We start from the raw sequence: 14831 nt of genomic DNA, 5'->3' as shown, positions 1-14831 counted from the left end.
CTGGATTGGGAGTGCCTGGGTGGCTCAGCTGGTTAAGCATCTGCTTTTGGTTCAGCTTATGATCCCAGGGTCCTGGGATCAAACCCCATATCACGCTCCCTGCTCGGGGGGGGGGGGTCTGCTTCTCTCTCTCCCTCTGCCCCTCCGTTCATACTCATTCAATCATGCGCGCTCTCTCTCTCTTAGATAAATAAATAAATAATAAAGTCTTAAAAAGAGAGCGAGAGAGACTGGATTGGATCTGCATCCTTACTCAGAGACAAACTCAGCGTAACCCTGGGAAGAAGGACCAGCTGTCCCCTCTCCACCTCATAGTCCGTATCACCGGCACCCTCAGCTGTCTCCCACTTGGCCTTTTGTCTTCACTCTTCTTTTCTTTTCTCCTTTCCCTTTCTAGCAGTCATTGGCCAAACCGGCTTTTTTCCGGCAAAATTCAGAGAGGAGGAACTGCAAGCTGCTGGACACCAGGAAGCTGAGTCGGGATGGATACGGGTCCCCTTCCAAAATCAGCCCCCCCTCCACTCCCAGCAGCCCTGATGACACTTTCTTTAACCTTGGAGACCTGCAGAATGGCAGGAAGAAGAAAAAGATACCCAAGGTAAGGCTTGCAACAAGCTTCATATGCAGATACGCACTCTCCCTTCCCTGCAAAGGAAGGTTGCAGAGGAGTGTGGGCAGAGAACAGAACACTGGCCCTCTTCTACCTGCTTCATCACAGACCGGGTAGACACTGTGAAGCCCGCAGGGCCGGGCTCTCTGGGCCTTTGTCATCATAGTAACTATGGTCCTGTAGCCGTCTTGTCCCAGCCTAACTGCTCATTATCCTCGTGATCCCAGACCATGTTTCCAATACCTGGCCTCAAAAGGCCATTTCCTCCTCCTTCATGGCCTCAAAAAGTAGAGCTCCAGTCATCACACTCACACTTTGCCCAACACTGGATGCAGAGGCCGTGCCATGTGGAGCCTGTGTTCTGAGGCAACACTTGTCAAAAGTACATCTTTCCTCGCTCTTTTCAACCTGAAAGGTAAAACGTGCCCAGGGGGATGTGGTTGCTAATGCGTCTGCTAGTGACTCAGTTCCCTTTTGCACTATTCCAGCCCTGCTGTGCTGGTCCCTGTGCAGTGGTAACTTTGGTACCAACTTCGTACAGGAACTTTTAGAACAGGGATCTTCATTTCAGGGTACGTGGATGGATGGATGGGATTTAGGGATCATGAAACCCAGAAAACTGCATAAGACTTTGTATTGAGGGTTTTGGAGGATGGAGGGAGGCAAGAGGGGAAGATTGTAGGTTTCATCAGATTTCTCAAAGTGATGCATTGACCTGAAAATCATGGGACATTTGCAAGCTGGTTCCTCCTAACAGTTTGGTTAGTCAGTATTTTGAGCCATAATTTTACCCCTACCACACCCGTCCCCAACTTTCTCATTCAAATGAAGTTAAGTCACCTTGCCCATCGGGGTACCCTCTGAAGAGTAAGGGCCACGAGGGTCCTGTGGTTGAGAAAACACCTGGAACCTGCAGCCTGGTCAGAGGGGACTTGTAGTTGGAACAGGAGAGAAGCCATTTTCCTTTGTTTTGCTGAGGAAGGGCAGACAAAGGGACCAGGGTGGGTGCCTCCTGCTTCATGTTCTCCCATTGACCTTGTCCTACCCAGGGCCCAGGATGTGGAGCAGGTCGCATATTGATTATTTGATGTTTGCTGAATGAGCTCCACTAACCCAGGGACCCCAGTCTCTTTCAGCACGGATTCACTCTCATGCCTCCCCGCGGCGGCCCTCCGAGGTCACTGTTCTCTGCCATCGTGGTAGCTGCTGCGGGGCCCCCAGGGTGTGGTGTCTCTAGCCACTCCCTTAACTCCCCTTCTGCTTGTTCTGGCATCATTGTAGGTATCTATAAGGTCAAAATCCTACAGTTGTAGAATAATTAAAAGTGGCTATGCACACCCAGACTGCCAGGCTCACCATCATTTTAGCAAATTAAACAGGGATAATCAAATGAATTAGCTGGTGGGTTAAAAGAGCTTTAACGCAACTCTGAGTTTGAGTACGTGATTCTTTTTTTCTTTTAAGATTCTATTTATTTATTTGAGAGAGTGAGAGAGAGCAAGCACGTGGGGGTGGGGCACAGAGAGGGTGAATCTAAACCAGATGCCCTGCTGAGCGTGAAGCCCAATGTGGGGCTGGATCCCCCCGACCCCGAGGTCATGACCTGAGCCAAAATCAAGAATCGACATGTAGGGACACCTGGGTGGCGCAGTTGGTTAAGCATCTGCCTGTAGCTCAGGTCGTGATCCCAGGGTCTCGGAATCAAGTCCCACATAGGACTCCTTGCTCAGTGGGGAGCCTGCTTCTCCCTCTCACTCTGCCACTCCCTCTGCTTGTGCACAGTCTCTCTCTTTTTCTCTCTCTCTCTCTGTCAAAATTAATAAAATCTTTAAAAAGAAAAAAGAAAAAAAAAGAATTGGCACTTAACCTACTGAGCCATCCAGGCGCCCCCTAGTACATAAACAACAAAACTTAACTCCTGTTAAAGTACAATTATGTGAGAGCATGTTCAAAGCTTTGCTCTCGGGGGAAAATTTTTTAAATAAAAAGGAACAAAGAGGGACGCCTGGGTAGCTCATTTGGTTGGGCTGCGTCTTCAGTTCAGGTCTTGATCCCAGCGTCTTGGGATGAGTCCCGCATCGGGCTCCTTGCTGGGCGGGGAGCCTGCTTCTCTCTCTGGCTCTGCCTGCTTGTGCTCTCTCTCTCTCTCTCTGATAAGTGAATAAAATCTTTAAAAAAAAAAAAAAAAGGAACAAAGATTTATTGAGTGGTGTATATATGGCTTCCACTTATTCCGTGACCTGATTTAAAGTGAGAGGAACATTCTCTGTCACGTCATTTATACTACCCACATGGCAATCAGAAACTGTCTTGTATGATAGCTACGAATGCATCTTGGTCCTTCCTGTAAGCTTGTAGACTCCCTGAGAATGGAGGCCATGTCCCATACATCTTTTTACCACACCCCCCAGCTTCTAGCAAAACCCCTTGTACGTAGGGGATGCTTAGTATTCATCCAACAAATTCACAATCAACAGATACTTGTTGAGTACCTACCACGTGCTGGGCACTGTTCCAGCTCATACAGGGACTGTCATCGAGCAGCAAACAGAAGTGACCAAGATGCCCACCTGTGCGGAACTAACGTTCTGGTGTTTACTGCATTTTAGAAGTGGAAGGGTGTTACCTCTATCTTAGCGGTCTTCTTTCTGGTTCATTGGATATGGGGTGAGAGGAAGCCGAATGGTTTTAAAAATTCTCCTCCCAGAAGAACCACAATTTGACCAAGTAACTCATTTGTTTATTTATATATTTTTAAATTGTGGTAAATAAATATATTTAACATAAAAACTGCCATTTCAATCATTTTTAAGCATACAGTTCAGTAGCATTAGTGCATCTACACTGTTATCCAGCCCGTCACCAGCATCCATCTCCAGAACTGCTCATCTCCCTGGACAGAAACTCTGTGTTCTGCCCTCCCCCCGCCTCTGGCAACCACCATCCCACTTTCTGTCTCTGTGAATGTGCCTGTTCCAGGTACCTCCTATAAATGGAATCATATAGTATTTGTCCTTTTATGACTGACTTAGTGTTCTTAGCAGAACATCCTCGGGTTTCATTTATGTTGGAGCGTGTGTCCAAATGCCCTTCCTCTTGAAGGCTAAATGATATTCCACTGTGTGTACGTGCCACATTGCGTTTACCCATTCATCCCTTGATTGACACTGGGATGTTTTCATTTCCTGGCTGTTGTGAATAATGCTAACATCTCACGTATGCATTGTCTTCTTCCATGGGGAATGGGGTTAGCGTCAATATTCCAGTGGTTAGGACGTGTGTAAAAGGGAAAGAGGGCCGGCTCATTGGTATGAACTCCAAGGAACTGGCCGGTTCCTAAGATCAAACGTAAATAATGGCCACATGGCAGGGATTTGGTGGTGAAGGCACGTCATTCAGATTCAAGGCAAAGCCAGCACTGGGTTGGGGATGAGGAGTTCACAACGAGAACTGGCAGGGCCAGGGCTGGGCCACCTGTCAGGACCCAGAGTATGTGGCTGACCAAGGATAAGGCAGGGCAGTGTCTTAGTCTGCAGAACTGGAGGGCCAGGGCCCAGGCCCACCACAAGGAGACCCGGACGGTGAGCCACCTTCCTCCACTGGTGGTCCAGCACTCTGGCCTGTGGTGAGGAGCTGGTGAGCTACTTCGGGCAGTGGGACAGAGAAGCAGAGGGTGGAGACAGGGATTGGCAGCAGCTCACCCACCGCACCCACCTGCGTGCCCGTCGCCCAGTTTACTACAGCCCCTCCTCTCTCCAGTTCTTCCATGGCCAAAAAGAATATAAACTTTTCAAGGCAGCTCTCAAACCCAGCTCCCCTTTAAAATCACCTGTTGGGGGGCACCTGGCTGGCTCACTCGGAGGAGTGTATGGCTCTTGATCTTGGAGTCATGGCTTCGGGCCTTCGAAGCCTCACGTTGGGTGTAGAGATTACTAAAGAAAATAAACTTTAATTAATTAATTTAATTAAAATCCCGAGTTGGTTTGTCTCAACTGTGCATGGGTAGACTTCCCTTTCTCGCAACCAGGTGGAGCCCAGGAAGCTTCCACTCTTGAAATGTGCAGGTGGTGCTGTGAAGCCTGGTGGGAAGTGCTGCAGGGCTTCCGTCACCAGATGGGTCTGCTAGAGTCAGCCTGGAAAATGTGCTGCTGAGTGGTGGGGTCTGCTGAGCAGCTCGGGAGATCATAAAAGGCCTCCCTGAGTGTGGATGAGCGCTCCCCTGCCAGCGGGGGTGTGCTGGGTCTGCTGGGTGCAGGGCACGACCATGCAGCCCCAAGCTAGAACTCAAAATCCCCCATAATCCCTGCCCCCTTGCTGCCCAGTGCTGCTCAGATGGTCTTTGGCACTGTTCCGACAGAAGGGGCCCTGCCTGGGAGGTTTTAATTTTTGCTGTCTGGGGGTTTTTTGTTTGTTTGTTTGTTTGTTTTTCCCTGGGGGGAGCAAAGGCTGCTCCCAAACCACAGAGACATCACGGCATGGAAGGGGGAGCGGCCATCCCACGATTAGCTGATGAAATCATCTCCCTGTGTCTCAGCTGTATGTGTTAGTGTATTTAGACATCACCCGTCCATACATCAGTGAGGCTGGCAGCCTCCTTTAGTGTTCTCAAAAGTCACGTTCCTGTCTGGAAGAAAAGAATAGTTGAAAGATGCCAGTGGACCAGTGGGAAATGGCCTCTCCCTCCTTCTTTACCCCCGCCGTCCATGGTCCCAGAAAAGAATGAGCAGCAAAGAAACCCCAGCTGCACATGGAGAGGAAGCTGCTAACACTGGCTTTTCTTCTCCCGGTGTCTGGCAGCTGGTGTTGCGAATCAATGCCATTTATGAGGCCCGGAGAGGAAAGAAACGCGTGAAGAGGCTGTCCCAGTCAACGGAGAGCAACTCAGGAAAAGGTAGAACCCCCCGCCATCACCAGCTCCCCCCACAATGTGAAAAGAGGCTCCCTGTTGTTTTGGTCTGGCTCACCAAACAGGAGACCAAGTCGGTGCTTTGTAAATACCTCCTGTTGCCCTGCAGCAGTGAAGAGCTGGGAAGGAGCTCAGCCTGGTGGTGCATCCTCTGGTCCTGTTTCACTGTCTGTCTGTCAAGCCAGCCCAGCGCTGGGAGCTCTGAGCTCACCCTGGGGGCCGCCGCCTTTGCTTCGGGTACATAAAAGGAACCAGTATCTGCTCTATTACTGGATATAAGTACAGTCTGAACTAGAGCCACATTAATTTGGAAATTGCATTTAGTTGGACGAAGACATCCTTTATCTATTACATCTAAATCGACAGAAAGAAAGTAGCCCCTCTGAAGTAGAAATCTTGGATATGGGTCATTTCATACAAAAAATATTTCATACAAAAATATTTCATACAGAAAATATTAGAAAGACTTTCTTCCTGTTGCCATTTTTTGTTTGTTTGTTTCTCTGTCTAGTGACAGATGAGAACAGTGAGTCTGACAGTGACACGGAAGAGAAGCTGAAAGGTGAGAAGACCAGCTGCGGTGAAGGGCACAGGCGGGGGACTGGGGAGCTACCGAGATGGCCCTTCCTGCTTAATGTGAGGGAAGGCACAGAGCATCCTTGCAGGAGCTCGTAGGGCAAGGTGTAACTGTCTAAGGGGACAGGGGGACCCACAGGGTGTGTGGGGGTAGGTCAGTCCTGAGCATGACCAGCATGAGCCTGTTTGGTCCCTGAGCCTGTGGGTCCAGAGACGCAGGGGGGCTGCTAACACAGTAGCCCTTCCCCGTGCCTTTCCGTTATAGGAGTTTTCCACACCTGGAAAGTACAGCGCTGCTGGCCTGGGGTTCTAGATACCTGGGCTCTTGTCCTACTCCTGTGAAAACTGCTGAAAAAAACAGGAGGAGATCACTTACGATCTCAGGGCCTCTAGTTCCTCATCTGTCAAGTGAAGTCACTGAAGTAATTGGTGTCTGTAGAAGTAAATTTGGTGACCTTGGTCTAGGCTTTAGTGAGTTTTCCACAATTTCTCAGACCACAGGGGGTAGCCCAAGAGAGCCATAGTCCAGGCCTGCGGCGTGAGGTGAGGGCACCCATCCGGTCAGCTGCCCTGCTTCACTCATGTCTCCCCCCAGCTGCTCTCTGGCCCACCTCTAGGACGAAGCAAGCCCTTTTCCATCACAGAGAACAACGGCAGGAGGGAAGGTGGCGGGAGCTCCCGAGTTAGTCATGGCTCTGCCGGATCTGTCATGCAGATGATGACAAAATGCCCCCACTCTCAGAGCTCTGTGGTCTGGATTTTGTCACATCTCACAAACTGAAAGATGAAGGGAATGTGTGAGGGGAGACGTCAGTGTCCCCACCCCATCTGACAGAGGGCCACAAGGATGACTCAAGCCGCTGCCCCAAGTCCACCCAGCTAACCCATGGCAGAGCAGAGCCCCACGTTCCAGGCTTCTGCAGCCCCATTAGCCTGGCGGCTAATGGTGTTGCTCCTGCCCGAAGTCTGGCAAGGACCCCAAACAAAGAGTTTCCTACACATTTGTTAAATGTGGGAACACTTTTGGGGAATGGGAAGGGGTACTCTGGGCTGGGAACCACACAAGCTGTCACGGATCTGTGCAGTTCCACGTTGGAAAGAGTCGCACCAGGCGCTCACTGTCCTCTCCCCAGCTCACAGCCAGCGCCTGGTCAATGTGAAGTCCCGCCTGAAGCACGCTCCCAGATACCCCTCCCTGGACCGGGAGCTCACGGAGTACCAGCAGAGGCAGCTGTTCGAGTACTTTGTGGTCGTGTCCCTGCACAAGAAGCAGGCCGGGGCTGCGTATGTGCCAGAGCTCACCCAGCAGTTCCCGCTCAAGGTACAGGGCGGCCCACCCTCATGCCATCTTGTTGGGACTCACGGTTTCCGGGAGGTGCGGGAGTCTGAGGAGCGCTCAGTGTCTACAGTCTTGGACCATGAGTCCTCAGTAGGGTATAGCAAACAAAAAAGGCTGCTGCTTGAGAATTTGGGAGGTCCCAGGAGATGAGGAATTCAAAGACTCAAAGTACAGACAAAAACACTTACTCACTTCCTGTGGTGACTCTGCTGGCCGTGCCATCCTCGTCATCCTCCCTGTCTCCTTGTCCAGCCATATCTCTTCCCAAGCTGTCCTAGCAGTCTCTTTCCCACCAGCCACACAGCTCTTCCCAGGGAGGGCTGTGTTTGTGTCCATGCTGAACATCTGTACGCGTACCATGTACCCTCCGGGTGTGTGCACGAGAGTCCTGTTCTGTTCTAACACGGTTTGTGGAGTGGCCCTCAGCAAAGCCTAAAATGGCATGACCAATAATGTAGAAATTATTTTTAGGCTTTGGCCTCAGGATTAAAGAGGCTCTCTTCAGCCTAACCAGAATTTACTGAGATCTTATTACATTCAAGCTGTTTTCTGCTTGGCCACATCACTACAGAAACAAGCAAAATGTGTTTGCTGTCCTCAAGAGGCTCACACTCTGACAGGAGGGCAAAAGATAAGCATGCCAAGACTCATGAGGTAGAATGTGACACTGCAGGCACAGTTCCTACAGTGAAGGTGCTCAGAGGCAAGAAGAGGGGAGGGAGGACATGACCTGGTCCCCTCAAGGGCCTCCCTTTGCTGCCCAGCCATGCATAATCCCAACATCTACAGAGGCCTAGGTCTCCTCCTTTTCTGGGCCAGCATCCTCTCCTGCCCATGTGGTCCAGTGCAGCAATCAAGTCCTGTCCTTGGAATTTGGGACGGAAGGTGTGTAATTGAAGTAAGCCACAGGCATCAGCCCTCCTAACTGGCTGTATTCCCTGCCTTTAGCTGACCTCCAGGGGTGATCCCCTGAAAACCTTAATACTATAGGTATGCCCACATTTATTTATTTCAAAAATATGTTATTTATTTTTGGGGGAGAGAAAGAAAAGGGGGTGCAGAGGGAGAGGGAGAGAGAGAATCTCAAGCAGACTCTGCTAAAAGCAGAGCTCGACGCAGGGCTCGATCTCACAACCCTGAGATCATGACCTGAGCTGAAATCAAGAGTTGGTGGCTCATAACTGACTGAGCCACCCAGGCGCCCCACAGATATGCCCACATTTAGTTGAAGCCCACACGAAGCAAGCACCAAGGCATGAAAGACTGTTTTTTTATCCTGTTTACTTCCCTCAGGGCCTAGCACAATGTTATACATATGGCAATATTTAATCAGTGTTTCAGGAACAAAGGCATTAATTCACGAATTAATGAATAAATCTCCATAATTATTAAATGCTTGTAGTTTCCAACCTGGAATCCCCAGGCTCTTACACATCCACATTAAAACTTCTTTTGAGGGGCACCTGGGTGGTTCAGTGAGTTAAAGCCTCTACCTTCGGCTAAGATCATGATCTCAGGGTCCTGGGATCGAGACCCTCATCGGGCTCTCCGCTCAGCAGGGAGCCTGCTTCCCCCTTTCTCTCTGCCTCTCTCCCTACTTGTGATCTCTGTCTGTCAAGTAAATAAATAAAATCTTTTAAAAAAAAAAACTTCTTTTGAGCAGAAACTTGTATAGTCATTGTTGGAAAGGGGACCAATCTGGAAATGTATCAAGAAAAAGTCATCTATAATCCCACTCCTCATCAAACTTAGCATTTTATTATGTTTTCTCCCAGACTTTTCTCATAGTATAGTTTTCTGACAAAACTGGTGTTATATATCGTATAATTCTTATATCACGTTTTTTAAATGTATCATTATTTAGAAACACATTTTTTATGTATTTATTTATTTGACGGACAGAGATCACAAGTAGGCAGAGAGGCAGGCAGAGAGAGGGAAGTAGGCTCCCTGCTGAGCAAAGAGCCCAATGCAGGGCTCAATCCCAGGACCCTGAGATCATGATCTAATTTGAAGGCAGAAGCCCAATCCAATGAGCCACCCAGGTGCCCCTAGAAACTTATTATTATTTTTTTAACAATTTTTTTAAGGATTTTATTTATTTATTTGACAGAGATCACAAGTAGGCAGAGAGGCAGGCGGAGAGAGAGGGGGAAGCAGGTTCCCTGCTGAGCAGAGAGCCTGATGGCGGGGCTTGATCCTAGGACCCTGAGATCATGACCTGAACTGAAGGCAGAGGCTTTCCACTGAGCCACCCAGGTGCCCCAAAACTTATTTAATATAAATTCTAAAGCATTATTTTTAAAATTATATAAAGCTCTGTTATATGGGTATGCCCTAAGCTGTTTAACCAATCTCTTTCCATTGGAAATGTATCTTGTTGCCAGTGTTTTTTGGATACATATTTTGAATGTTTTGTGACCATTCTATACATGCATTTTTTGCGGATTAGGCTATATTATATCTTCTTGCCTTTTCTCTATCAGAAGAAACTTTCCTCCCTCTTTCTCCTCCTTTCATGAGTTTTATCCCCCACTTCTGTGGTCACCTTGACCAAGACTTACTCTTCATATTTGCACACTAGAGATCATGCCTGCCTTGTTCCACTAAATGCTGGACACCGTGTAATTACCTTTATGACAGTTCATGGAAACTGGAAAATTTTCTGGCTCTTTTTATTGCTTGTATTTGTGACAGACAGCTCTGTCTCACTTCCTGTAAATGAGTGTGTGTGCATTTGAGAGCACATATGTACCCATATGGGTCGATAACTCCTATGTTGATGACAGCACATAGGAGTTGTATGTATATACACACATAGGCACATGTGTGTACATACGTATTTTTGTGTGTCGTGCATGTGATCAGAGAGGTGGGCCATGTAAAGAAAAGTGCTGTAACTTGCTTCCCTACAGGGCATTCTCTGCAGTTCTCTAGTGGTTTCCATTGTGGAGAAATGTCCCTGTTCTTTCCCTTTGTCTTTTTTATGGCTCTTCCCTCTGTGGTGATAAATGACCCCTTCCAACAACTACACCGGTATTTGCTCCCCTGGGAGACTGTCCAAGGGCAGTCAAAATTATTGTTTTGGCAACAGTCTGAGCTAGTGAATTATCAACTCAAAAACTGCTCCAGGACCAGTTGGAATCTTCTGGGTCATGGATGGAAGAGAGAACTCATTATATAGAAAAGAGATAGTGACTACTGATTCTGAAGGAGGGAAAACCAAAGGACAGTTACTGATTGGCTTAAGTCTGTAAATGGTGGCTGTGTTTCATTCATTGATAGTTGTCTCAACCATCAATATTAGCAGCAGCTTTAATTATATTTGCTGTAGCCTAAGGGGAAGCATAGTAGAGTAGGTTTTAAAATTGAAAAAAAATCAGCCCAGTGCTTTATTCCTTTGGGCACTCTCTTTAGAGACCTCCCCTCTCTGACATTTGGTGTCCTGGAGAAGGCTTGTAGATCCCCTGGGAGGCATTCAGCAGTGCTGCTGGTCTGCAGACTTCAGAAGCTATGTGCAAAGCTGCTTTGAGGTGAAGGTCAATGGCAAGCCCTGAGAGACAAAATAAGAAATTGATGGAAAATATTACAGAAAAAATTTAGGTTAGACAGTAATTACAGTTTTCTAACCTGAGAAATTCACGCTCCACTTACTTCAAATATTGGTACATCAAATTACTGAAGATAACTTGAGCATAATTTATTTTTAACTCTTTGTAAAGAAAAGTTAACAAGTATAAACCTGTCAAGAACAAACAACAGGGGCGCCTGGGTGGCTCAGTGCATCAAGCCTCTGCCTTTGGCTCAGGTCATGGTCTCGGGGTCCTGGGATTGAGCCCCGCATTGGGCTCTCTGCTCAGCAGGGAGCCTGCTCCCCCAACCCCCGCCTGCCTCTCAGCTTACTTGTGATCTCTTTTTCTGTCAAATAAATAAATAAAATCTTTAAAAAAAAAAAAAAAAAAGAACAAACAACAGAGCCAGCAATTCTTCCCAACACATTAGAAGTACACATTTATTTTTAAAAACACTAATTACTGGGGCACATGGGTGGTTCAATGGATTAAACCCTCTGCCTTCAGCTTGGGTCATGATCCCAGGGTCCTGGGATCGAGCCCCTCATTGGGCTCTCTGCTCGGCAGGGAACCTGCTTCCCCCACTCTCTCTGCCTGCCTCTCTACCTACTTGTGATCTCTGTCAAATAAATAAATAAGGTCTTTAAAAAATAAAAAATGAAATAAATAAAAATTAAAAAAATAAGAAACATTACTAATTATTCCTTTTTATTTCCTAAACTTGAAACTAAAGTGCTTCATTTTTAATGTGGCACAAAAATACATCACATAAAATCCACTCTCCTGACATGTCCAAGTCTACAGTGTACAGTGTTGTCAGATGCACACGTTGTTTCAGCGGGTCCACAGAATGGGGTGCAAAACACAGACTTCCGTTCATTCACAGATAAGTAAGCACATGGCTTTAGGTATAGTCTCTTATCATACTTTCTAAGTTGATTCTGTTTTTTGTTTGTTTATTTTTTTATTAAAATATTTTATTTATCTATTTGACAGAGGTCACAAGTAGAGAGGCAGGCAGCAAGAGGGGGGAAGCAGGCTCCCCGCTGAGCAGAGAGTCCAATGTGGGGCTTGATCCCAGGACCCTGAGACCATGACCTGAGCCAAAGGCAGAGGCTTAACCCACTGAGCCACCCAGGCACCCCTGTTTGTTTGTTTTATTAATATATAATGTATTATTTGCTTCAGGGTTACAGGTCTGTGAATCATCAGTCTTACACAGTGCAAAGCACTCACCATAGCACATACCCTCCCCAATGACCATAACCCAGCTACCCTAGCCCTATCCCCCCCGAATCCCCCAGCAACCCTCAGTTTGTTTTGTGAGATTGAGTCTCATGGTTTGTCTTCCTCCTGATCCCATCTTGTTTCATTTTATTCCTCCCTGGGTTTGCTTTTTTTTTAAGATTTTATTTATTTATTTGAGAGAGAGAGTGCAGGAGCATGAGCAGGGAGGGGGCAGAAGGAGAGGGAGAAGCAGGCTCCCTGCTGAGCAAAGGGCCCCATGCAGGGCTCAATCCTGGCACTTCAGGATTGAGTGCCCCTAGGGGGCACCTGGGTGGCTCAGTCAGTTGAGCATCCGACCCTTGATTACAGTTCAGGTCATGATCTCAGGGTCATGGGATCAAGCCCTGCTTCGGGCTCCACAGTTAACAAAGGGTGTGCTTGTCCCTCTCCCTCTGCCCCTCCCTACTACTCTGTCTCTCTTAAAAAAAATTAATAAAAGTAAAAAAAAAAAAAAAAAAGCCATCTCTAGCTAGATTCCACACCAGCTGTGTGACCATGGACAAATCATTTAGCATGTCAGGGCTATTTCCTTATCTCTGAAATAAGAATGTGACAGTGGATGATGACTAGCTTCCTTTTGGTTCTGACAGTCAAGGACATTGAAATGATTTGTAGTTTACTGTATAATGTAATTTAACTGGATGTATTCACGAAGAAGTGTTATAAAATGTCTTTGCCTGGATCGAGGAAGGGCAGCTTTCAGGGGCCCAGAGGTTGGAAGACCAGATTCAAGGCTCTGCCTTGCAGACTTCGTAAATCTCCGTTTGAAGGGGATTGTTGTTGGTTTTTTTTTTTTTTTTTTAAGATTTTATTTATTTATTTGACAGAGAGAGATCACAAGTAGGCAGAGAGGCAGGCAAAGAGAGAGAGAGGAGGAAGTAGGCTCCCCACTGAGCAGAGAGCCGATGCGGGGCTCGATCCTAGGACCCTGAGACCATGACCTGAGCCGAAGGCAGGGGCTTAACCCACTGAGCCACCCAGGCGCCCTGAAGGGGATTGTTTTGACACTTTTTCCTTATTGATTAAAATAGTCATAGTCCAGGGGCATCTCAGTGGCTCAGTCATTAACCATCTGCCTTCAGCTCAGGTTGGGATCCCAGGGTCCTAGGATTGAGCCCTGCATGGGGCTCCCTGCTCAGTGGGAGGCCTGCTTCTCCCTCTCCCACTCATCCTGCTTGTGTTCCCTCTCTCGCTGTGTCATTCTCTGCCAAATACATAATAATGATTAATATTATTTTTATAGCCGAGGGGCACCTGGGTGGCTCAGTTGGTTAAGGTTCCACCTTTGGCTCAAGTCATGATCCCAGAATCCTGGCATCCAGTCGCACATCCCTGCTAAGCAGGGAGCCTGCTTCTCCCTCTCTCTCTGCCACTCCCCCTGCTTGTGCTCTCCCACGCTCTCTCTCTCTCTCTGTGTGTCAAATAAGTAAATAAAATCTTTTAAAAAATAATAAAAAATAAAAAAGTTATAGTCCACAAAATATACAATATACAAAAAATTACAAAATAAAATAGTTACATTCCAGAATGTTAGATAGACATCAAGAATATTTTTTTATGATTTTATTTAATTATTTGATAGAGAAACACAGTGAGAGAGGGAACACAAGCAGAGCGGTGGGAGAGGGAGAAACAGGCTTCCCACACCTGGGTGGTTCAGTTGGTTAAGCCAGATGCCTTTGGCTCAGGTCATGATCCCAGGGTCCTGGGATTGAGTCCTGCATCAGGCTCCTTGCTCAGCAGGAAGCCTGCTTCTCTGTCTGCCTCTGCCTGCCACTCGGCCTGCGTTTGCTCTCTCTCTCTCTCTGACAAATAAATAAATAAAACACATGATTTTGTTTTCTCCTGACTTCTCCCAGAAGCCTAGAGTTGACAGTGTCCTGGGAAACAAAGGCCCCAGCAGACTGAGCTGCAAGACCCTTCTTGAGGTTAAGGTGGTGGTCTCACCTTTGGGAAGGCGGAACGTGTGGTTTTGCAAGTGTCTGCCTCTCTCTCCCGTGCTGGGCTTTATTCCCCAACCTTCTCTCACTCTTCTCCCTGCAGTTGGAAAGGTCTTTCAAGTTCATGAGAGAGGCTGAGGACCAGCTGAAGGCCATCCCTCAGTTCTGCTTCCCCGATGCCAAGGATTGGGCTCCCGTCCAGCAATTTACCAGGTACGAGCTGGCTTCTCCTTTCCACACCCCCAAAGGCTAAGGCAAGAACCATGGAGGGTGCTGGAGAGGACAGACGCCATAGATCAGTCTTGCTGCCACCCAGCCTGATGGGCCCCAGGCGAGAGATGGCCCCCACCTGTGTTTTAAAACATCCCGGAAGAGAAGAACTGACTTACTAGCTACGCAGATTCCCAGGCCTCTCGCTCAGTGGGGGCATATGTTTGGTTCATAAGCCTCTGTGAAGGGCAAAGTAATTCTTGGTCTAGGAGAAGCTAGAGGAGCATTGCCTAGCTCCCTTCCTTGTCCATGCTCTGGAAACATTTAATAGCGGCCCATCCAGCTGTGAGATCCTGACAGTGTTCCTGCTTTAACCAGGTTATTGCATACC

The 14831-nt window shown here is 47.7% G+C and overlaps 1 protein-coding gene across 4 annotated transcripts in view; it reads left to right on the top strand.

Annotated features, from left to right (window-relative positions):
• The window catches only part of DENND2A (DENN domain containing 2A), a 118984-nt gene that overhangs the window by 71126 nt on the left and 33027 nt on the right, over positions 1-14831 (top strand). For 3 of the 4 annotated variants that reach the window (XR_006384324.1, XM_044246718.1, XM_044246717.1), the window contains 5 exons: positions 398-598; positions 5408-5501; positions 6028-6078; positions 7226-7413; positions 14334-14443. Coding sequence is in view for 3 of the 4 variants with exons in the window: in XM_044246718.1 (XP_044102653.1) it covers positions 398-598; positions 5408-5501; positions 6028-6078; positions 7226-7413; positions 14334-14443 (644 nt within the window). In the remaining variant the exon portion in view is untranslated. The remainder of the gene's footprint in view (positions 1-397; positions 599-5407; positions 5502-6027; positions 6079-7225; positions 7414-14333; positions 14444-14831) is intronic. The other variant, XM_044246716.1, reaches the window with a different exon arrangement.

Source organism: Neovison vison, chromosome 4, assembly GCF_020171115.1.
Source record: "Neovison vison isolate M4711 chromosome 4, ASM_NN_V1, whole genome shotgun sequence".
Taxonomy (NCBI): Eukaryota; Metazoa; Chordata; class Mammalia; order Carnivora; family Mustelidae; genus Neogale; species Neogale vison.
The sequence above is the reverse complement of the archived record's forward strand: the minus strand, read 5'-3'. Positions and strand labels throughout refer to the sequence as shown.